Genomic DNA, 22,945 nt, shown 5'->3' with positions numbered 1-22,945 from the left:
CTGAGTTTGAGAATTATAAATATTTCAAAAGTATCGAATAATCAATACACGACCTGCCCACACACTTGTAAATATAGACGCGCAAGGTCGTTACACGAACCGCTTACCATTATAGTAAAGTACTATGCAAACACATATTACATACACGCAATAAGGGAACTTTAAATTGGAGATTTTACCCTACCACACCCGTCTGTCTCATTCTGAAAACTATTCAAAATAATTGCTATTTTTCATTCTCATTCAAATATAAATAATAGTAAATAATATATAATTTTTGACTGAACTGAACCCAAGTGCCCCTCATATACATGTTCTAACCTAACCTAACCTAAATCTAGTTTTGATTCCTTTAGACTTTAGATTCAAGATTTAATGTGAATATATGCATTAATAAAAACTCATTACTATTTTAATACTAGTTATGCTGCTGTTGATGCACTGATGAAAGCCAGATAGCTAGATCAGTGTTTCGTTAGTCGTAGTTGCCGGTGGGCTTAGGTCTAAAAGAATCCAAACTAGTTTTAAAAGGTTTGGATAGGTTAGGTTAGGTTAGAACATGAATAAGACGGGTGCCCGGCCTCAGGCCGGGCACTTAGGTTCCGGTTAAAAAAAAAAAAACGTACCACTACAAAGTACTCTTATTTATTTTAGAAGATATTGTAAAATAACAATTAGTTTAATTTTTTTTTTTTTTTTTTTCACTAACACATTAGGCCCGTCGCGCCGCGCCACTACTATATGGGGCGAAGGTGCGAAGGTGACGGCGACTTTCATTGTTTATCGCAGGTAACGGGGAATCAGGGTTCGATTCCGGTGAGGGAGCCTGAGAAACTGCTACCACATCCAAGGAAGGCAATGAGTACACTTTAAATATTTTAACGAGGTAAAATTTAAGGGCATTGAGGGTCTGGTGCCAGTGATTGATTAGATGCACACACTGTACTTTTTATAATTATCCTATACAAGTACCAGTACAATTACTGGTAATGACATAGAGCTGAGTTTGAGAATTATAAATATTTCAAAAGTATCGAATAATCAATACACGACCTGCCCACACACTTGTAAATATAGACGCGCAAGGTCGTTACACGAACCGCTTACCATTATAGTAAAGTATTATGCAAACACATATTACATACACGCAATAAGGGAACTTTAAATTGGAGATTTTACCCTACCACACCCGTCTGTCTCATTCTGAAAACTATTCAAAATAATTGCTATTTTTCATTCTCATTCAAATATAAGTAATAGTAAATAATATATAATTTTTGACTGAACTGAACCCAAGTGCCCCTCATATACATGTTCTAACCTAACCTAACCTAAATCTAGTTTTGATTCCTTTAGACTTTAGATTCAAGATTTAATGTGAATATATGCATTAATAAAAACTCATTACTATTTTAATACTAGTTATGCTGCTGTTGATGCACTGATGAAAGCCAGATAGCTAGATCAGTGTTTCGTTAGTCGTAGTTGCCGGTGGGCTTAGGTCTAAAAGAATCCAAACTAGTTTTAAAAGGTTTGGATAGGTTAGGTTAGGTTAGAACATGAATAAGACGGGTGCCCGGCCTCAGGCCGGGCACTTAGGTTCCGGTTAAAAAAAAAAAAACGTACCACTACAAAGTACTCTTATTTATTTTAGAAGATATTGTAAAATAACAATTAGTTTAATTTTTTTTTTTTTTTTTTCACTAACACATTAGGCCCGTCGCGCCGCGCCACTACTATATGGGGCGAAGGTGCGAAGGTGACGGCGACTTTCATTGTTTATCGCAGGTAACGGGGAATCAGGGTTCGATTCCGGTGAGGGAGCCTGAGAAACTGCTACCACATCCAAGGAAGGCAATGAGTACACTTTAAATATTTTAACGAGGTAAAATTTAAGGGCATTGAGGGTCTGGTGCCAGTGATTGATTAGATGCACACACTGTACTTTTTATAATTATCCTATACAAGTACCAGTACAATTACTGGTAATGACATAGAGCTGAGTTTGAGAATTATAAATATTTCAAAAGTATCGAATAATCAATACACGACCTGCCCACACACTTGTAAATATAGACGCGCAAGGTCGTTACACGAACCGCTTACCATTATAGTAAAGTACTATGCAAACACATATTACATACACGCAATAAGGGAACTTTAAATTGGAGATTTTACCCTACCACACCCGTCTGTCTCATTCTGAAAACTATTCAAAATAATTGCTATTTTTCATTCTCATTCAAATATAAGTAATAGTAAATAATATATAATTTTTGACTGAACTGAACCCAAGTGCCCCTCATATACATGTTCTAACCTAACCTAACCTAAATCTAGTTTTGATTCCTTTAGACTTTAGATTCAAGATTTAATGTGAATATATGCATTAATAAAAACTCATTACTATTTTAATACTAGTTATGCTGCTGTTGATGCACTGATGAAAGCCAGATAGCTAGATCAGTGTTTCGTTAGTCGTAGTTGCCGGTGGGCTTAGGTCTAAAAGAATCCAAACTAGTTTTAAAAGGTTTGGATAGGTTAGGTTAGGTTAGAACATGAATAAGACGGGTGCCCGGCCTCAGGCCGGGCACTTAGGTTCCGGTTAAAAAAAAAAAACCTTACCACTACAAAGTACTCTTATTTATTTTAGAAGATATTGTAAAATAACAATTAGTTTAATTTTTTTTTTTTTTTTTTTCACTAACACATTAGGCCCGTCGCGCCGCGCCACTACTATATGGGGCGAAGGTGCGAAGGTGACGGCGACTTTCATTGTTTGTCGCAGGTAACGGGGAATCAGGGTTCGATTCCGGTGAGGGAGCCTGAGAAACTGCTACCACATCCAAGGAAGGCAATGAGTACACTTTAAATATTTTAACGAGGTAAAATTTAAGGGCATTGAGGGTCTGGTGCCAGTGATTGATTAGATGCACACACTGTACTTTTTATAATTATCCTATACAAGTACCAGTACAATTACTGGTAATGACATAGAGCTGAGTTTGAGAATTATAAATATTTCAAAAGTATCGAATAATCAATACACGACCTGCCCACACACTTGTAAATATAGACGCGCAAGGTCGTTACACGAACCGCTTACCATTATAGTAAAGTACTATGCAAACACATATTACATACACGCAATAAGGGAACTTTAAATTGGAGATTTTACCCTACCACACCCGTCTGTCTCATTCTGAAAACTATTCAAAATAATTGCTATTTTTCATTCTCATTCAAATATAAGTAATAGTAAATAATATATAATTTTTGACTGAACTGAACCCAAGTGCCCCTCATATACATGTTCTAACCTAACCTAACCTAAATCTAGTTTTGATTCCTTTAGACTTTAGATTCAAGATTTAATGTGAATATATGCATTAATAAAAACTCATTACTATTTTAATACTAGTTATGCTGCTGTTGATGCACTGATGAAAGCCAGATAGCTAGATCAGTGTTAAGTTAGTCGTAGTTGCCGGTGGGCTTAGGTCTAAAAGAATCCAAACTAGTTTTAAAAGGTTTGGATAGGTTAGGTTAGGTTAGAACATGAATAAGACGGGTGCCCGGCCTCAGGCCGGGCACTTAGGTTCCGGTTAAAAAAAAAAAAACGTACCACTACAAAGTACTCTTATTTATTTTAGAAGATATTGTAAAATAACAATTAGTTTAATTTTTTTTTTTTTTTTTTTCACTAACACATTAGGCCCGTCGCGCCGCGCCACTACTATATGGGGCGAAGGTGCGAAGGTGACGGCGACTTTCATTGTTTATCGCAGGTAACGGGGAATCAGGGTTCGATTCCGGTGAGGGAGCCTGAGAAACTGCTACCACATCCAAGGAAGGCAGCAGGCGCGCAAATTACCCACTCCCTGCACGGGGGGGAGGTAGGTTAGGTTTTTTTTTTTTTTTTTTAAAATAAAGATTACAACTCCACGGACTGTTTCCTCCGTGCCTTTTTTTAGGTTATCTCTTTTTTTATTAGTTTATTTTATTTTAAATTGCACTTTGACAAGACGTGCTTCTACATGCATCCTTACATCTAGTGAGTGACAAAATAACGCCAGACGCAGCAATTAAACTAAACTTAGCTAACTTATGCCTATGAATTTTTTTTTTTTTTTTTTTTTTTTTTTTTTTTTAATTATTATTATTATTATTATTATTGTTATTATTATTATTATCATTATAATTTTTATTTTATTATAATTATTATTTTTTTTTTTTTTTTTTTTTTTTTTTTTTTTTTTTTTCCCAATGATTTATCTCTAGGTATACAGTGGTCAGTGTTTGTTTTCCGCCATGTGTAATGAGGGAGGCTACGATGATTTTACCATCGTAGTCTCACTCATTATTCTCCTTGCCAGCGTCTCATTCCCGTCGTGGAGGGCCATCTTAATATTGTATTCGCGTATGTCTGCTGCTTTTACTCTTCTGACCCTCAGGAGGAATTTCGCGATTGCGTCGGTGTTGTCGTCGGTGTAGTATATACAGCTGATGGTGTGCCGTGACACCGCAACAATCGCGTGGGGAATTTCGTCGTGGATACGCGACTTTTTGGCCGTAGTGCGCACTATCACCACATATTCGGATGTCAGACCCTGGGCCTCGTGGATGGTGTTCACTCGTGATCCCTCTCCCGTTCCATATCCCAAGGACTTCAAGAGAGCCTTTTCTTTTTGGGTATGGGTAAGGTACAAGGTGTTAATTGTCTCTTTAGGAATCTCGGCACCAGTGTAGTCCTTCAGGGTCAGGGACTGTATCCGAACGTTGGACGAGTATATGCCATCATACACTTCGTTGAGCGCATACGCCACGTCCATGGGGTTTCTGTGCGTACACAACAGTTGTTTGTTGATAGTGAGGAATACGCTAGGGCGGGAGTACTTTAATGAGAAAGCGTTACTACGGTCGATGAAGGGCACCTGGTTTTCGTCGCCAATAATGAGCATTTCGCTGGCATGGGCAAGTTTCGCGGCCATGATTATCGATCCTGGGTGGCTCATGAGAGCTTCATCCACGATGAGGCGCTCGCAGTGCCTCTCGCTTTGCTCTTTGAATCCATTTACCAAGACCGATGCCATGGTGCGGACTTTGAGTGTTGATGCCTCTCCGTACTTTGCCTGCAGCTTCTCCTTCAAGTCCTTTTTGGCCTCCGTGGTTGCTGTTAGAACCACGTCACGATTTATCTCGAAGTTCCTCACTATCCAGGTGGTCTTCCCACAGCCAGGAACTCCGTTTACCCAGGTGATTTTGGGTGCTTTCCAGGATTTCAGGGGCTCCCTCTCGTCCTTCGCTATCCTATTGCCTTGTTCGAGGATTCTCTGTCCCAGCATTATGTTGGTGCATTTTGCCAGGACAACTATTTGGTCGGTGGATGGTGTTTTGAACCGCGGCTTATTGTCTTCTGCTTCCGCCTCTTCGTCCACCTCGACAAAACCTGCTATTGCGCTGTATGCGGCCATGTGGTCGAGTTTTTCTACATTTCCATGTAGAGTTTGCCGTCGTCCGTTGTCGTAAATAACCGCTTCAGCTTCCTGGAGTCTCACCGTCAAGAGGCCAGTGTTTTGATGTTTGTAGGCCTGCAGGATGTCATGGCAGGTCTTCCGGCTGACCTCTAGCTCAGCTTTGATGAGAGCCATGAACTCCAAGAATGCATTCGTGATGTGGTCCATTGGTGTTACTACGACTCCGAGGGTCGGCGGTTCGACCAGGCCTTTTTCGGCGTTAGTCCGTTTGTCGCTGGGTGAAGTTTTGGGCTGTGGCCTGGGCTTCAAGAAAGCGGCCAGTGCACTGCCCACCTCTTGCGTCATTGACTCGGCTCTCTTTTTTGATTTTTCGCCAGACATGCTTGCTATTGCCGATTTGAACGTGCTGATGGCTGTTTTAAAGGCACGTGTCGGCGCAGAGGTTGTCTGGGAGGACTCCCCTTGAGTTTTCTCGGCCTCCTGCCACTTTTGTGTCAGCTGTTCCGCGCCGCTTTTCCGCTCCTGAGTAACCATGATGGTGGGTGGAACATTTTCCCAGTCAGGTGTTTCGCTGGGTTTTTTCCTGGGTTTGAGGTAACTAAGGTCCTCTCCCCTGTTTTCGTAGACAACTACCTGGTGCTTTTTCGATGCGTCTATGCAACCAATGTAGTCCTCTATTGTTCCTTTGGTATAACCCACCGCCATGGCGTCGACGCTAATTATTCGGGCAGGTGTGTCGCCCGTGCTGCAGAATGATGTTAGTACTGAGCTGGCCCTGGCAAATGGTGGTTCCAGTAGATTCCAGTTGAATATTGCGACAACTTTGTTCTTTGTGCGCAATATTCTACAGGGTTGTTGAGCTACTGTAACTTCTGGCAGGGCTTCATAGATTTTGCGTCGAATTGTGTTTTTGGAAGTGCTTCCGTTCGCTAGCGCTGCGAGTCCTGGCGATATCATCACCCTGCTCGAGTCGTTCGCGATGCAGAAGCCTATCCCCAATCTCTCAAAGCTGTTATCCATGAACAGTGCCACACCACGGGTTCTTAACCCCGGATTTCCCCTTTCTGCCATTAGCAAGAGCTGCCTAATAGGCATTTCCTGCACCGGGCAGGGTTGTTGGGGTAACGGGGCCTGGGTGGTCCTGCTCAAGTCTGGGCTTGGCGGCGTCGGGTTGCTGTTTCTCCTGATGGCAATGAGGAAGATCTTCTCCACATACCTCAGGAAGTCTGGTCTTCTCTCTGGATCCGCTACGAGATCGTGGAAGTTTCTGGTTGAGATTTCCCGATCGATTTGATGTTCGAGCTCGTAGCGATGGTTCGAGAATCTTGGGCATTCTGCTATAAGGTGTTCGACAGTTTCTGTTTCGTTTGGGTCACATTCGCAGGCTGGGCTATCTTTTAGCCTAAAGCGATAAAGGTATTCCGCCAAGCCGCCGTGACCAGTGAAGGCTTGGCACAGCACCGGGGTCATTTTCGTTTTCCTGAGTATGCCGTAGGCTTTCCCTACGTCTGGGAAAAACATTTTCGTGACCCGCCCGGTTTGTGAGGTGCTGTACCTAGCCTGCCACTTCTTCACAGATTCTTCGCGGATTTTCCTTTTTACATGTGACAGAGGAATTTTGTTGTAGTCGACACTGTGGCCTGTTTTTAGAGCTGCCTCTTTGGCTAGTTCGTCGGCTCTCTCGTTTCCAGGTGTTCCCACGTGTGCTCTTATCCAGTGTAGCCGAATTTCCTTATTCTCCATTCTTGCATCCTCCACAATTTCCCTTACAGCTTTTACCAGGGGGTGTGTCAGCTTCGGGTTTTCCAGCAACTCAAGCGAGGATTTTGAATCACTCATGATGTTGGTTACTGGGTGACCACTTTGGTGTGCTTGCTGAGCCGCCCTGTAAAGTGCGTAAAGTTCTGCTTGGAAAACGGTGCAGGCGGGATCTAGTTGGAAGGTTGCATTTGCTGTTTCTTTACCGTTTTCCCACCATGACAAAGCGGCTCCCACCTTGCCCCCAATCTTACTACCGTCAGTAAAGATTTGAGGTCCAGTGATGTGGCGCGAGTCCATGGTTTCGGTATCCAGCTTTTCCAAGAGCTCAAACTCGGTTGGTTTAAGTTTTGATGGATGCGGTCTTTCCAGATAGTGCAACCATTGCTCTAGCTCCCCTCCAGGTGGTAAGTAGTCCCGTGTGATGTTTTTCTTGGCAAGATAGAGATTTGCGGCTTCCTGGATTCTTATGTCAAGCGGAAGCAGTCCTGACAGAACCAGTGCTGATGTGAGCGAGACCGTGCGGTATGCTTTGCAGATCTTCTGCGCGTAGCCCCTTTGTATGGTGTCCAGCAAGCTCTTGATCATTTGGAGCTCCGCTGCCGGGTACCAGGCACTGGAAGCATACAGCACTATGGGTTCGATCACCGCAACATAGATGGTTCTGATTATCTCCGTGTTTAGACCCCAGGTGACCTTAGCTGCACATGCCAGTTGTTTGTATATATCTGCGGTCTTTTTGCATACCGCAGCAACATGTGATTTGAAGGTCAGTTTATCGTCTATCCTGAGGCCCAGGAGTTTCGTTTCAGACACGATTTCTAGTCTGTTATTGGACATGTAGAGTTCTGGGGGTCTGACCTTTAGCTTTTTGGTTATTACCATGGCGCTGGTCTTGTGCGCAGCAAAGTTCAGTTTGTTGCGTATCCCCCAGTCCACTACTCCGGCTAGGATGGTATTCGCCTTGTTTTCCAGACTTTCGATCTCGTGTCCTGAGAATAGCAGGACTACATCGTCCGCAAACGCCTGACAATATACCCCATCGTCCGCCAGTTTAACAAGCAGTGAGTCTAGAAGCAGATTCCAGAAGGTCGGTCCAGCTATTGATCCTTGGACACATCCCTTCGTGGTGCTCCTCTCGTGCTCTGCTCTGGCGTAACTGACCTTGATCTTACGGTCTGTGAGGTATGAGCTTACCATTTTGTATAAGTTTTTGGGGCATTTCCTGGTTGCGAGTTGGTATTTTAAGGCTGGCCACCACGCGTTATCGAAAGCGCCCTCTATGTCCAGTGAAATCATAATGGCGATCTTCTTTTGTTTTACTTCTGATCGTATTCTATTCACTAGGTCATAGAGAGCGTCCTCGGTGCCACGCTGTGGCATAAAACCGTATTGTGCTCTGCTGAGAGTTGGAAAGATCCTCCATTGTAGGCGTCCTACCATCATCTTTTCGACAATCTTGCCAAGTACTGATAGTAGGCCGATTGGTCTATATGATTTTGGGTGGGTGTAGTCTTCTTTACCAGGTTTTTGGAGTATGACCACGTGGGCTATTTTCCACTGCTTAGGGAAGTGCGACAGCGACAAGCATTTGTTTGCTATTGCCATAAACACCTCCCTGTTACAGTGGATAGCGTTGGTGCAGATGTCTGAGGTGAGTCCGTCCGGTCCTGGGGCCTTTTTTGGATTCAGTCCCCTCAGGACCGAGTCCAACTCTGCCGTTGTAAATGGCGGGTCGTCCTCAGACAGGCTTTCTACCTCCCATACCTGGTTACCCTTCGTGAGTTCTCTGAGGTGCTTATGGTACGGTGTGTCGGTGGATATTGCGTCCTCGGGATAAAAGGTGTTTGCGAGGAGTTCTGCCGAGCCTGCTGGGCTCAGTGTCCTCCCTCCAGTATCCCTGAGTAGCGTATCTTCATGTCTTCCGGCTGTTTTCCGGATGACTCTGTACACACCGTCCCACATGCTCTCTCTCTCCTGTTTGTTGCAGAATTCCTTCCAGCTCTCAGTCGCAGCACAGTTTGCCTTTTCTGTGTATTTTTGTTTGGCCTCTACGTACTCGTTGACTACTGACTGGCGCCGCTCTGGGGCTGCGTTCCTTATTCGTCTTTTTTTCCTCTTCACCTCCGCTTTGGCTGTTTCGAGATCTTTTGACCACCATGGCGGGATAGTGCTTTTCTTTACTGACCCTAGTTTAGGAATAGCCTGCTCACATGCCTCCTGAATTATGTTTACATAATTAACAGTCATAATCTCCAGTTCCTCCGGGGTATTTACCTTTTGGATGTTTCTTGGTGATACCTCGCTTTCTGCTAGGGAGGTCCTCAAGTGAGTGGCGAAGTCTGACCAGCGTGCCTTTTTGGTGTTGTACCTCCGCGTTGTTACCGGCTCCAAAGGCTTTAGTGCCGTTTCCAACTGGAGGACAAAGGTTATCGCGTTATGGTCCGATGTTGTGATGCTTCGATCCACTTTCCACCCTTGGATCCTGCCCAGCAGGGATGCACTGCAGGCGGTGACGTCGACTATACTGGTGCATAGTCGATCTCCTCTGTGCATTTCAAAGGTCGGTGTGCTCCCGGTGTTTAGGATCTGGAGATCCATGCTATTTAGGAAGGCGGTGTATGCGGCTCCTCTGGGGTTCTCCACGTCACTTCCCCACCATGGACTCCAGGCGTTTACATCTCCTCCCACTACGAGGTTTTCAGTTCCCAGATTATGACACGCAGATTGTGTGCGCATAATAAATGGGTCTATGTCCTGATCCCCCTCGTAGTAGATGGATACTGCTCCTAGCTTCAGCGTTCCCGCCATAAGTGTAGCTGCAGCTTCCGTTTCGGTGATCAGCTGGGGGTCTTGGATAACCTCCAGATGGTCGCCGAAGACTATTATTGCCGCCTTTACGGGCTTTTGGCGGTTCAGAGTGCACTGGATGACTCTAGTGCCAGGTTGTTGTTTCAGTGTCCCGGTCTTTCCCACGTATGGTTCTTGGACTAGGGCTACCGAAATCCCTTTCCTCGTCGCCGTCTCTAGCAGTTCCGCTGTTGCTAGTTTGGAGCGCTGTAAATTGGCCTGGATGAATCGGATCTGTCCCAGCGCGTTGTGCCCTTTTGAGTTCATTGAGGTGCCCTTAGCAGAGGTATGAGATGGTGGACCTCGCTATGGAGTCCCACTTCTGCTTCTCTGGGCATTCCTCGCTAAATGCGTTGTGTTCGCCGTTACTGTCCTTGTTTTCCGTCACACGACAGTTTCTGCATGAGGGGGCCCTTCCTTTGGTCCGCTGAGGGCATTTGTCCCAGTTGTGGGCCTCCCCGCAGTAGCTGCATAGGAAGTCCTCCCCCCTGCAGATAGCCTTCGTGTGGCCGAAGCCCAGGCACTTAGTGCATTGCACTAGCGGCGATTGGTCGATTATGGGCCTACGTTGTAGGCCAATATGGATGTGCCCGTTCTCTAGGAACCTTTTGTGGATCTCCGGTGAGAGTTCCAAGATTGGGTGGCATTCCATTGGATTACGCGCTTTCTTGCGGTATCTGACCTTTAGCAGCAGGTCTTCCTTTGGAATGCCACGCAGCAGGTGGTCGTTCTGTCTCAAGATTCTCTCGCACAGCTCCTCATCCGTGTGATAGGCAAGTACGTCCTTCACCTTGGCGAGAGGATTTTTCGCCCTTGCCTCTTCCACTCTAAGTTGTTTGCAGTCGCGAGTGTCATTTTGGATTAAAATTAAGTCCTCCTTTGTGTTGCAGCTGAGGATGACCTTTTTATTCCTCCCTGTCCGGATACGGTCCACTTTGGCGCCGGATTTTTTCTGCTCCAGCGCCACTCTGATAGTCTCGATGACTTTTTCCCCGGTTTTGAGCGGGTCCGTCGACGACACTATCAAAGTGTGGTTTGGCCGAGGCACGCGTGGTTTCCGAGTCACTTGTGCGTATGAAGGCTTGCTTTGTTGAGGTTTTCCCTCTGCCAAAGCAAGCTCAGCACCTAGACTCGTCGCTGGTGGTGGTGTCTTCTGCCTGGCCTCCCGGATCGTTCGTAGTTCTGAGCGAACTCCTTCCAGGGTCTCCGTTAGGGGGTGCAACTGTGCTTGCATCTCAGCCGCAAGAGGGGGACTTTGATTTGCAGCGATTATTTTTGTCTCCGCTGTCTGGATGGCGGTTTTCACCTCCACCATTTCCTTTTTCAATGCCTCCACATCCACCCTTTCGTCAGAGGTCGAGCTGCACTGAGCTGTTTTTGAGGCTTCCAGCTGGTGTTTGGTGAGTTGGCTTATCCCGGTGCTGACTTTCTCTAGGCTCTTGCGCAGTTCATCCAGCTGGTTCGCTAGTGAGCTGATTTTGGCTTCTGCCTTTGAGAAATCACACGGGAGTCGGTTGGCTGTGAGCTCTGTTGGATGCTGGCCGGTCTTTATGGCTCGTATGGTTTCTGTGAGCCCTGAAAGTGATGCGGCAATGTTGTTTATTTGCCTGTAGGGCTCCTGAGTCTCGTACCCCAGCCAACTCCTTATCTCTTTTGTTTCTTTTAGGTTCCCGGTGATGTCTGTGCGGGCCTCGTCAAGTTTCGCTGAGAAGCTCCTTATTGTCTCCGTTAAGGTCTTGTTATGAGCGCGCTCGATCCTTACTAACTCTTGAGCGTGTCTTGACCTCTCCCTTTCGAGGTTGTATTTGTGTCTCGATCTTGAGTCCGAAAGGGAGAGAGCAATTTCGTAAAGGCACTGCAGGCATTCGAGGGTAGTGGATTTTGATTCTCTTTTCATATTTCCTGCCGCCTCTAACGCATCCTTAGCTTTCAGGAGCATTTCGTTTGCCGTTTTGGTCGCGACATCCATCTCGACTCCTGCTCCCTTCGGAGAGCAGAAGAGCATGCTCGTTCTTCGGGGCAACGAGGCACCTGAAAGTTCCGACGACTCATCTTCCGAACCTGATATTCTTGGTTCAGATTGTGTGTCGTTTATGTCCCAGGATGCTACTCTTTCCGCTGATAGATTTAGGGCCGACTGGGGATGGGACGCTGGGACTGGGGGCTGGGACTGCTCCGGTATATCCTCGCTGATTGATGAGCGTATTGAGGCCTGTCGGGTTAATACCTTTTGCCTTAGCGTTTTCGTGGGCCGAGACACTCGCGCCTTTGATGGTTCTTTAGCGGGGCGCGAGGCTGACCCGGTCGACGATGCCGCCTTGCTCGAGGATCTAGAGGGTTTGGATGATACCGAAACAGTCTCAGCCATCTCCTGTACCTTTTTGCAGTCTGACATTTTTTAGGTGTTTACGTTCTAAACTAAACTAAAAACTAGGATAATTTTAAATATTTACTAACTAGGTGCTACGTCTGACGCTTTTGCTTACAATTTTTCTAGGCAGCACGCGTAGAGGTCTGATGTTGTGTCTCCTGATGATATCCGCGGCGTCTGCTCGAGAGATGTAGATCAGGGTAGGTGAGGGGGGGGGGGGGGGACTAGGTCACAACCTATATCGGGCGGGGCCAAGGTCTTCCTTCTTCCGAAACGTGTCCAGCAAACCCAAACTTGAATAGAGTGGCTCGAATAGGTTCGGAGATATGGCCTGAGGGGTTTTCACAGGGCTTTTAGATTTCCGCGGGGGGAAATCCTTGACTCTGTTGGGGCCAAGTTCTTCTTCTCTCCAAGACGCTTCGATTGACTCCAAACACGAAGTCACAAAACGAAGAAAGGCATAAAATTAATTGAAGGGCTATTGCTCTTAATCTCTGGACAGTTAGGCCCATCGGGTTTTTCTAAAAAATGATTTTAATATCATTAATAGTTTATTGACGTAAAATATTTAAGTAACTAGAATATCCACACTCGCTCTCTCTTACCAACTCTTTTAAGTTTTCCTCAAGCTCATATCTCATTTGGTCGGCCTCTCTTATCTTAGTAGTTCCATCATTTAATGTATAAGAAGGGACATCTGTACTACTAGGAGATTTGAAATATGGCAAGGTTCGAAAATAGTCTTTCATTTTGTGGTTCAGGATACCCAATACAGAATGGGAAGATGTTACCGGCCCTGTTATTAAAGAAAGGCCAACCTCTATCTTTTTTGGTGGAACAATATTACAATTGATACTTAAGATAGATAACGAATCGAGGATTGAAACTAATTGATTAAAATTCTTTTGAAGAGAAGTTAAAATAGATAGAATAAGTAAAGCTACTGTGAGTTCTTTTTTCATAAATGGAATGTAAACTGTAGTTTTGTCTTTTAGGTCTATAACTTCAGAATTTCTTTCAATAGATAGTAAACACATTATCAAGTTTCTCTGATGTCGTTTGTTTAAGAATTGTTCTGTTATTTCTTCAACTTGATATTCTCGCCTGACAATCCAAATACAAGGATTGTTCTTAATAGATGTAAATAGAGAATTTGTTGCTTGTCCTACAATATTTTTGAGGTAGTTTACTCTGTTTGTTCTTGTTGATAATAGTTGCAGATCATTCCCTGTTAACTTCCAATTTAGTAAATGTAATTCATCCAAAGGCTCGAGAGATTCGGTGTGACACTGTGAGTCCTCAAGAAAACAGACAACATAAACTTCATTATTATGCGGGTGACTTGAAGATGGTTTATGGAAATTACAATTATATCCATAACTGTGAATACACTCTTTAACTAAGGAAAGGTCTCTCTTATTATCGATGAACATCTTATTAATAAGAAGGCCCTCTTTTGCCATATGTTCTCTGACAATAGGTAAATAAATTTCTAATTTATCAGTGTTAGTCATATCGGTTTTAAGCTCAGCATCCATGCTCAATAATACTATTTCTTCTCCTTCACTTTGCAATATATGTTTAAATTTCTTTATAAATGCATTCTGTGTTATATCGGTTTCTCCTAAACAAGTTTCCTCAAGATGAATGATTCTTTTTATAGGATTACATTTATCCCCTATTAATGCAGGAGGAGCTATATTGAGCACGTTCTCTTTATTTTCTACGATATCACTTTGTAGAGTGTTGTAAATCAAACTATTATTAGGGCATAAATGCGACAAATAGTTGAGTATACCTCCCGAACCTTCAGCCAAAGTTATGATGATACCTTGTCCATTTAATGCTCCTTTATAGTGGCATATAATCTGATGTATCTTGGATGCTGAAGTACTGATTTTTCCTATTGGACGTGTACAATGATGAACCCATTTGGTCCATAAAGGACTCTCCGAAGAGCCATTTTCTGTTAATGATCTGGGTCTGTGGTCGCTGTCAAGCTGACATGTCGTGAAATCAGCTGCTCGTATTATTATTTTAATTTTTATTATAATATTTGTATAAATTGTGTTAAAATCACTGTGATTTAATGTATTTTCTATGTGTTAATCAAAGAAAAAAGTGTAACCTACACAGTGACCATATAAACCACGTAAATCGAAAATCCGTCTGACAGGAGGTTTCGTCCAACGGGAATTCAAAATCCAACGACTGTTATAAGCAAACGACGTACATTTTACGTCCATGGGATGTACCTGGGGAGTATTGCTTTCATTTTTCTTATGTTAATAACACTGCCATAACAATATCCTAGTTGATAACCAATTCCCTACTTCAAATTTTTGTTTTATTTTGTTATTCTCGTAACACTCACGAGAGACGTCCCTCCACACACTTAGACAGACTCATTCTCGCTTTACTTGACGGATTTGTGGAAGTATAGTTGAAGAATTAATTAAACTGTCTCAGACAAAAATACACAACCAAATAAACCTTATTTTACAAGTTGTGATTCAAAGTTTTCTTTGCTAAAATTGCTATTTCTATCACTTAAAGATATCCCTAATTAGTATGTTATTGTATTTCCTAGTATACTATCTGTAATATTCCTTAGTATTTATCTCTATTTCCTATAACTTTTTCATAATATATATACATATATTTTTGATCCTTTTCTCTTTCTTCTGTAGGTTATCTAATTTCCTTCACTCACATATATTGTTTGCTGTGTTTCAGGGCGAAGTGCTATAAAATGGTGCCAACAATGCTAACCAGAAGAGCGGCTGCATTGCAAGAGCAATTAAAACTTAAAAATGCCCTCAGTGAACTAAAGTCACTGAAACAAATAAATGCTGATTTAATGAGGGAACAAGATGACAGTGAAGTGGAACTGAGATCAATTATTGCCAAGAACTCCCAGCTAAAGGGTGAACTAGCTGACCTACATAGCGCTCACACTCTGGTCTTAGAGGAGCGCAACCAACTCCAGGAGGCAGTGCATTCTTTTAACCAATGCATATCTACTTATGATGAAGCTTTAGGAAGAATTACTATGTTGGAGGGTGAATTATGTAGTGCACATAAAACTATTGATGACCTTCAGTCACAATTACAAAATGTTGAAATGCAATCAACAAATAACTTGTATGATGAACTACTTACTTCATCCTCAACAATGCCAATGTGCATCGATCTGACTTGTGATAGCCCTTGTGTTAAAAAAACCAAGCCTCAAATAGATCTCCCCTTTTTAAATAGCCACAATAAAATAAAAAAATACATTAGAATTAGTAAAATAATAAAAAAAACTCAAAAATTAGTAAAAAACCAGAAGAAAAGCAGTGAAAACCTGATACTAAGAAAAGAACGTTCAGTTTTGTTAAATAAGTTAAATACCTTTTCTCTTTCTTTTCAAAGTAGCAGGGAAAAATATGAGAGTGAAATCCAAACCTTAAATGATGTTATTCAACAGCTGGAAGACTCACTTAAAACTATGACTATTAAATATGAGCTGTCAAAAAAGCAGATTGATGAACAAATTCTGGCAGCTGATGAGTTGTTAGCTCTAGGTACCTACAATATGGCTCGTTTTGAGTCATTGGCAAATAAATGTCAATGTTCTCAAGATATACCTACGGCTAACCTAGACTTAAGTAGTAGTATTTTGTCCTCTAATAAGCTAGAGACCTGCCAAGAGCAGTGTGAAAGTATTATTCCTGTCACTACATCCTTAGATTATAATTTATCAAGTAAGCATAAAAAACACACTTTAGTAATTTCAGACAAGCTAGGTAAAGGTTTTGGTCCTATTATGAACTGTTACCTAGATCACTCAGTGACTAATAGATGTTCACCGGGGGCTAATTTAGACTATCTTATTGATAGTTTGAACATAGACAGTTTAGATGTGAATAAAAATGTTATATTTTTGTTAGGAGACAGCTTAAATGTAAAAAAGACACAAATTATAAGATGTGTAGAAAAATTGCTGGCTTTGCATGAAAAATCTAAATGTAGATTTGTTATGTGTGCCTTTCCGTACTGTGGCACACTTAGTTCTAAGCGAAATAAGCAAATTTATAATTTAAATTTATTAATTTATAACTTGACATGCCGTCATAGTGAGGCAGTTTTTTATTTTGATGTGAATAAATTTATTTCACCACTGTTATTGACTAGGGATACTTTTTATCTGTCAAAAAAATGTAAGCAACATATAGCCTCATTATTAGCTTACAATTTAAATGATACAGTTACAAGTGTTGTAACTAAGTCTATTGACAACTTTACAAATTGTACTTTAGGTACCAATATTTCTGATAATGACCCAAGTACTTGTTCAAGTACTAAGAAAATTTCTTATAATTATTTAAACTAGATAGCCAGACAACGGAGAAGCTCTCCAATATGAACATTGTACATCAAAATATACAGAGCTTAACCGGCAAAGAAATTGAAATAGAACTGTTTGTGGAAAAACTCAATATACACATTCTGTGTATTACTGAGCATTGGCTCACTGGTGCACATCCAGCAGTTATCTTAAGGAATTTCAAAATGTCAAGTGTGTTCTTCAGAAGGACTGCAATTCATGGTGGGTCCTTAATTTTTGTACACAATAATATAACTTGTAAGGAGCGAAAAGACATAGTTAGTCTTTCTGTTGAACGCACTGTAGAACTATCTTGTGTGGAGCTGGAGCGATTTATAATAGTGTGTGTATATCGTCCCCCCTCAGGTGATTTTAGCCTTTTTGAGGATGTAATGGAAGATGTGCTTAAGCGATTGTCTGTATCCACAAAAAAAGCAATAGTATGCGGGGATTTTAATGTTGATATTTTACTTAGTAATGCAACTACGACTAGGTTGCTAAACTTATTTAAATGTTTTAATTTAAATTATGCTTTTAGTGAACCTACTAGAATCACAGCAACCTCAGCATCGTGTTTAGATAATATTTTTCACAACTGTGAGATCTTAGGTAAATCGATAATAACCAACTTAAGATCAGATCATTGTGGCCAACAAATTACTGTTTTGAATAATATAAACAAAGATAAACATATCGTCAAGTGTAGGCCGATAACTAAGAGCAAATTGACGCGATTCAAAGGTGAAATATCATCCAAAATTCCTGCCCTTGTCTTTAAGAACGGTCATCCTGACAGCATTTATGGTACGCTCTTTAATATTATAGAAAATGAATTTAACAAAATATTCAATTTCAAACATATAGATTTCAATAAAAAAATAAAGTTTAGCGATTGGGCAACTATTGGCATATACAAAAGTAGAGATAATTTGTATGAGCTCTATGGTGAAAAACAATATAACCATACTCCAGCTTTCCTACAACACGTAAAAATGTACTCTAAAACGTTTAAGAACGTTTGCTTTCATGCTAAGTCGCTATACTTTAAGGATCAAATCATAAAATCGGATAACAAAGTACAAACAACCTGGAAAATTGTTAATAATGAAACTGGGAAAGCTAAATCTCGCAACGTAAACTTTGAATTAATTATTAATGATAATAAAGTTACCGCTGACAGTGAGGTTGCAAGTACCTTTGAAAACTTTTTTCAGAGTGTTCCTATTTTGTTGACTGATTCACTTAATTCTTCACCTACTGCAGCTCAGAGTTTATTGAGGAACAACGTTAATGAGTGCAACGTTTTATTTAATTTTAAACATATATCTGCATATGATATAATAAAGAATTTTAAGTTGTTGAAACAGAAAAAAACCGGTGATTTATGGGGTATGTCTGTAATGGTAATATCTAACATTATAGACGTTATTGCCCCTTACTTAGCCATACTTTTTAATGAATGTGTTGATAGAGGTACTTTTCCAAATTTAATGAAACATAGTAAACTTATACCTCTATTTAAATCTGGCAATAAAAACGACATTAACAATTACAGACCCATTTCAATCTTACCAGCTCTTAGTAAGGTCTTTGAAAAAATTATATTAAATCAACTTTTGAATCACTTCAATGTAAATAACTTACTACATCCGGAGCAGTACGGTTTTACTAAAGGTCGTAGCACCACGGATGCAGGCGCTAAACTTTTAAAACATGTGTACGATGCCTGGGAACGTTCGCAGAATGCCATTGGTGTTTTTTGTGATCTATCCAAAGCATTCGATTGTGTCGATCATAAAACCTTGCTTCTTAAACTAGCCCATTATGGTATCAAAAACGTTGCACTAAATTTGGTTGCCTCTTATCTCAGTGACAGAACCCAAAGGGTTTGCATAAAAGACATTAAGTCGCAGGGGTCGGCTACGTCAATGGGTGTCCCACAGGGTTCAATCTTGGGTCCCTTTCTATTTTTGGTGTATATAAATGATCTACCACACCATGTCAGTGAAACCTGTGACATTGTACTGTTTGCTGATGATACATCTCTAATTTTTAAAACTGATAGAGGTAGAGACAACTCTGACGATGTAAGCCGTGCTATGTCGCATGTGTCGCACTGGTTTACTGTCAATAATTTACTTTTAAATGCAAAAAAAACTAAGTGTGTGGAATTTATTTTACCAAATGTAAAGAAAGTTAATAAAAATATAATAATAAATGGAGAATCACTAAAAATGGAAGATTCCACAGTTTTTCTGGGCATGACCTTGGATTGTAAGCTTCAGTGGGGTACCCATATAGATACACTAGCAGGTAAACTAAGCTCGGCTGCCTACGCCGTCAGGAAAATTAGACAGATTACTGACGTAGAAACAGCAAGACTTGTTTACTTCGCGTACTTTCATAGTGTGATGTCTTACGGGATCTTATTATGGGGCAAAGCTGCTGATATTGAAACTATATTCATATTGCAGAAAAGAGCTGTACGGTCAATATATAAACTTAAATCACGTGAATCCCTCCGTGAAAAATTTAAAGAAATTGGTATACTTACGGTAGCCTCACAATACATTTATAACAATATAGTATTTGTAAGACAACATATTAGTCTTTATAAACAAAAAGTGGATATAAACAGTCGACTTACAAGAAATGGTCATAAATTAGTGACATCTGCATATCGTCTGCGAAAGGTGCAGAAGTCATTTGTGGGATTGAGTATACGCTTTTATAATATGATTCCTAAGGTAATTTTGGACCTACCAATCCATAAGTTTAAAGAATGTGTTAAAACACATTTATTACAGCGAGGTTATTATACAATTGATGAGTTTCTTAATGACAAGGTTGCTTGGAAGCATCCGGCTCCGCTTTCATCTCTCACAAGATAGAAAAATGAATGTTAAAATATAAAATGTAAATTTTTGATGTTGGAAAAGAGCAACTGCTGAGTTTCTTGCCGGCTTCTTCTCGGTAGAATCTGCCTTCCGAACCGGTGGTAGAGTCACTACACACGGACAGACTTGACGTTTCAAAAGTGCTTGTATTAGGCCTACTTGAAATAAATGAATTTTGAATTTTTTTTTTTTTTTGAATGATTCGAATGAGAAGTGGAAGCAATCTTCTAAGGGATCCTGTAAACTAACCGAGATGGGATTTTCTGTTTCTCTTAGCAGAGTATTCTCTAACTTATCTGAGAGAGGGAACCTAGATTCGATATGTTCACTAATTTCATTTTTAAGATCTCGCCATACAGATATGGCATCTGTTTCTTCGAATTTGATGTCAACTGCTACGCCGTGAGTAAGGCCGAACGGAATCTTTTTATACCACTCATGTACAGTTGAACTTCCACATTGAGGAACTCTAAGGACTCCTCTCTTTTGAACTGTATTCAGCGTATGTGTCTCACTCATTATAAACCCGACGAATGTCCTCCAAAGATAAGCTTGTTTCGATATGAGGTCTGATTTAAATGTCGTAAAAGCACAAGCTCTAAAAAATAACATCTTTTTGGATCTAATGTAATTTAAAATTGATGTTGCTAATACTCTAGCTAATCTGCTCGTCTTTGTGATTGAAGAATGTTTCTCGATTGGGACCTTCAGTAATCCTAATATTTCTTGCATCCGCTCACTATTAATAATAAGATAGGATAAATGCTCGAATAAAGGTATTGGATACTCTCTTGATTTTCCTACCACAAAGTCTACGAGTTGTTTACTATTTTGAAGAGTCCCAACGAGTACGTAATCAAAATTTGCGTTTCGAAATTCTGACATCAAATTACTACTTGTTCGATCAGTAGACTCTTCTGTTTTTAAGCCCTGAAATGTTTCTAAAGTGTTGTGAATCTCCTTCTCGTGCATTCTTGAGGTTGTAAGCTTTCTTCCTACTGATATAGACATGGCCAGGGTACAAATTTGAATACTTTCCGTGAGGTTAGTTTTACTCAGTTTTGCATTGATTTGTTCTTGTATTAGTTTAGATTGGTAGCTCAAATGCTGTAGATTGATATCGATAGGAGTATTCAGAATTAGGTATGTACAGTCTGGACAATTAAGAGGAATGGCGTATGTGTCAAAGATTTCAAGTCCTCTATTAGCACATTCGATGATGTAATTTTGTATGTACAGAAAAATTTCTTGGAAGAATAAATTATAATCTTCGTTTCCTCTGAGTGCTTTACCTAAAAGATTCGTGTTTATTGTGACGTGAGTTGCTAGATTTTCCATTAAGGAGAAGAGAGCAGATCTTTTCTGTGACGAGGCCTTGAACCTATGTTCATAACTTCCTCCGTAATTCCTTCCACACCAGTCTTGCAAAGGAGTATGAGTAAATTCAGGAGGGAGATATTTGAGTTTGTCTTGAATCATTTTATTTACCAGTTGGATTAAGGGGCTGTTTGAATCCATCCTTTCTAGATAAGTTAATATATAGTAGAGTTTCATAACAGATTTAATTTGAGGATTAGGATTAATAACAGTCAATTTTGGTCTAACCATCTTTTCTGGAGTTGATGATCCTAGATATGGTTCAAAAGGCCCTCTAGAACTCAGAGCAGATTTCTTTTGTGTTTTTAGCTTGTAGGAGGTCTTAGCTATAATACAATCCTTCTTCTGATCTTTCTCCATAGTGTCGTAATCCTTGATCTTGACCTGCTCACATGGAACTGGGCTAGTTATTCCTGTTATAGGAAATCCCCAAGTATTTTCTCTAAGCCAGTGTGCTGCCTTGAAGGTGCATGGGATTGATGAGAGAGCTCTTTCAAGTAAATGTGTTCCTGGTACTGGAAGTTCGGCTCTTATTAATCTTCTTTTCAAAACATCGACCGCCTCTGCATCTTTACACTTTCCCAAAGAGAATATAGTCTCTGATCGGGTCGGATCTTCATTGATCATTCGATTAATTGTTTGAAGATTGGAGAAGCTCCCGATTAACTGTAGTTGCACACCTTCATTCGAATTCCTCAGGATCTCATGAGCTAGATTTGCAACGTATGGTCTCATTGTAGTAAGAATCCCACATAAAGACTCTAGATCAGATCTATCCGCTCCTAGAAGTCGAATTACTTTTGGATTTGTTACGTAGGTTGGTAAAAACTCTTCGATCAGTTCTCGAGCCTTTCGTTCAAAATTAGGCATCCCTACGATGTTGAGGCTATATATGTCTTCTACAATTTTTACTGGGTCATATTCTGTCTTTGTTTGACAAGGAATGAGATGTAGGATACAGTTGTGGATTTGAGGGCTATTTTTCCTTACCACTCCTAAGATTTTAAGCCAGATGGTTAATGGGTCAGGACAACCTCTCTGACAATGCTGGTACATATTTGATAAAGGTAACCCTCCTAATATTGAGGGGATATTCATCAATGCACATAATCTGTTTGTATCTCTAGTTGTTAGATCAATGACTTCTTTCCGTTTGAGTGTATTCCCTAATTCTAAAGAGTATAGAAAGAAAGGAATTACTGGTGATACATAATTTCTTGACATGTTCTCCGTAGTAGTAGAAACTCCAGTAATAAGAGATTGTAAGGATGGAAACCCTTCGTTAATGTCCGGTATCATTCTATTTAATCGTTTAAGACTATCATCTATTCTGAGCGACTTGTAATACCTAACTTTAGAATATTCAAACAAGTCCTGAGAATACCATGTTTCTTGAAGCTTGAGTAGGAGTCCAGCAGAGCGGAAGAGATAATCGAGGCTGTTGAGTAAGAGTTTAATATAAAAATGGGGTTGGCCTTGTTGTTCAAGGTTTAATCGAATGTGAATAATTTGGTTATCTCCCTGACCCATCACTTCTCCCTGAATGTTGCATTCTTCGAGTGCGATTTTTATTATCATTATAGTAGTTAAGGTCCAAGCTTTCTGTCTCATACCTTCAAATCCCCCAAACTGATTATAATGGCAGTAATCTCCTGCTAAAGGCTCGCCGTCAGGGCCTATCTTTGGAGGAGTTAATCTCGAACTTAAAAGAACCATGCATCTATTAAACCAAAGATGAGAGTCGGAATAAAGGTTTTTTCTCCCGTGAAGCTCATCTAGTTCTTGGAATAAATATTTATTAAGATCGTGTCTATTGAGCTGATTCCACGAACTCAAATCCAAG

The 22,945-nt window shown here is 40.9% G+C and overlaps 3 protein-coding genes across 3 annotated transcripts; 1 reads left to right on the top strand and 2 right to left on the bottom strand.

The window, feature by feature from the left end:
* Positions 1 to 4,328: 4,328 nt before the first annotated feature.
* LOC120626999 lies at positions 4,329 to 10,352 on the bottom strand. The gene has a single exon (XM_039894837.1). The coding sequence runs from the start codon at positions 10,350 to 10,352 to the stop codon at positions 4,329 to 4,331; it is 6,024 nt and encodes a 2,007-aa protein (XP_039750771.1).
* Positions 10,353 to 15,077: 4,725 nt separating this feature from the next.
* On the top strand, positions 15,078 to 16,072 carry LOC120626875 (the record flags this gene model as incomplete). Its single annotated transcript, XM_039894659.1, has 1 exon — positions 15,078 to 16,072. A coding segment is annotated over exon 1 (864 nt), but the record flags the coding sequence as incomplete, so codon positions are not given.
* A 4,048-nt stretch (positions 16,073 to 20,120) lies between these two features.
* LOC120626998 lies at positions 20,121 to 22,713 on the bottom strand. The gene is made up of 2 exons (XM_039894836.1): positions 21,331 to 22,713; positions 20,121 to 20,216 (listed from the first exon to the last, which is right to left on the bottom strand). Exons 1-2 carry the CDS (start codon positions 22,711 to 22,713, stop codon positions 20,121 to 20,123), a joined length of 1,479 nt encoding a protein of 492 aa, XP_039750770.1.
* Between the last annotated feature and the right edge of the window lie 232 nt (positions 22,714 to 22,945).

Source organism: Pararge aegeria, chromosome 10, assembly GCF_905163445.1.
Source record: "Pararge aegeria chromosome 10, ilParAegt1.1, whole genome shotgun sequence".
In the NCBI taxonomy this organism is placed as follows: Eukaryota; Metazoa; Arthropoda; class Insecta; order Lepidoptera; family Nymphalidae; genus Pararge; species Pararge aegeria.
This window is presented reverse-complemented; position numbering and strand designations above follow the sequence as displayed.

What these genes read in the sequence shown, in the direction of transcription:
- LOC120626999 (XM_039894837.1), bottom strand. Translation starts at nt 10,352, where the DNA reads ATGAACTCAAAAGGGCACAACGCGCTGGGACAGATCCGATTCATCCAG.
- LOC120626998 (XM_039894836.1), bottom strand. Translation starts at nt 22,713, where the DNA reads ATGAGACAGAAAGCTTGGACCTTAACTACTATAATGATAATAAAAATC. An exon ending in CATCAACTCCAGAAAAGATG is followed by an intron (nt 20,217 to 21,330) that starts GTTAGACCAAAA and finishes CGCTGAATACAG; the next exon opens with TTCAAAAGAGAGGAGTCCTT.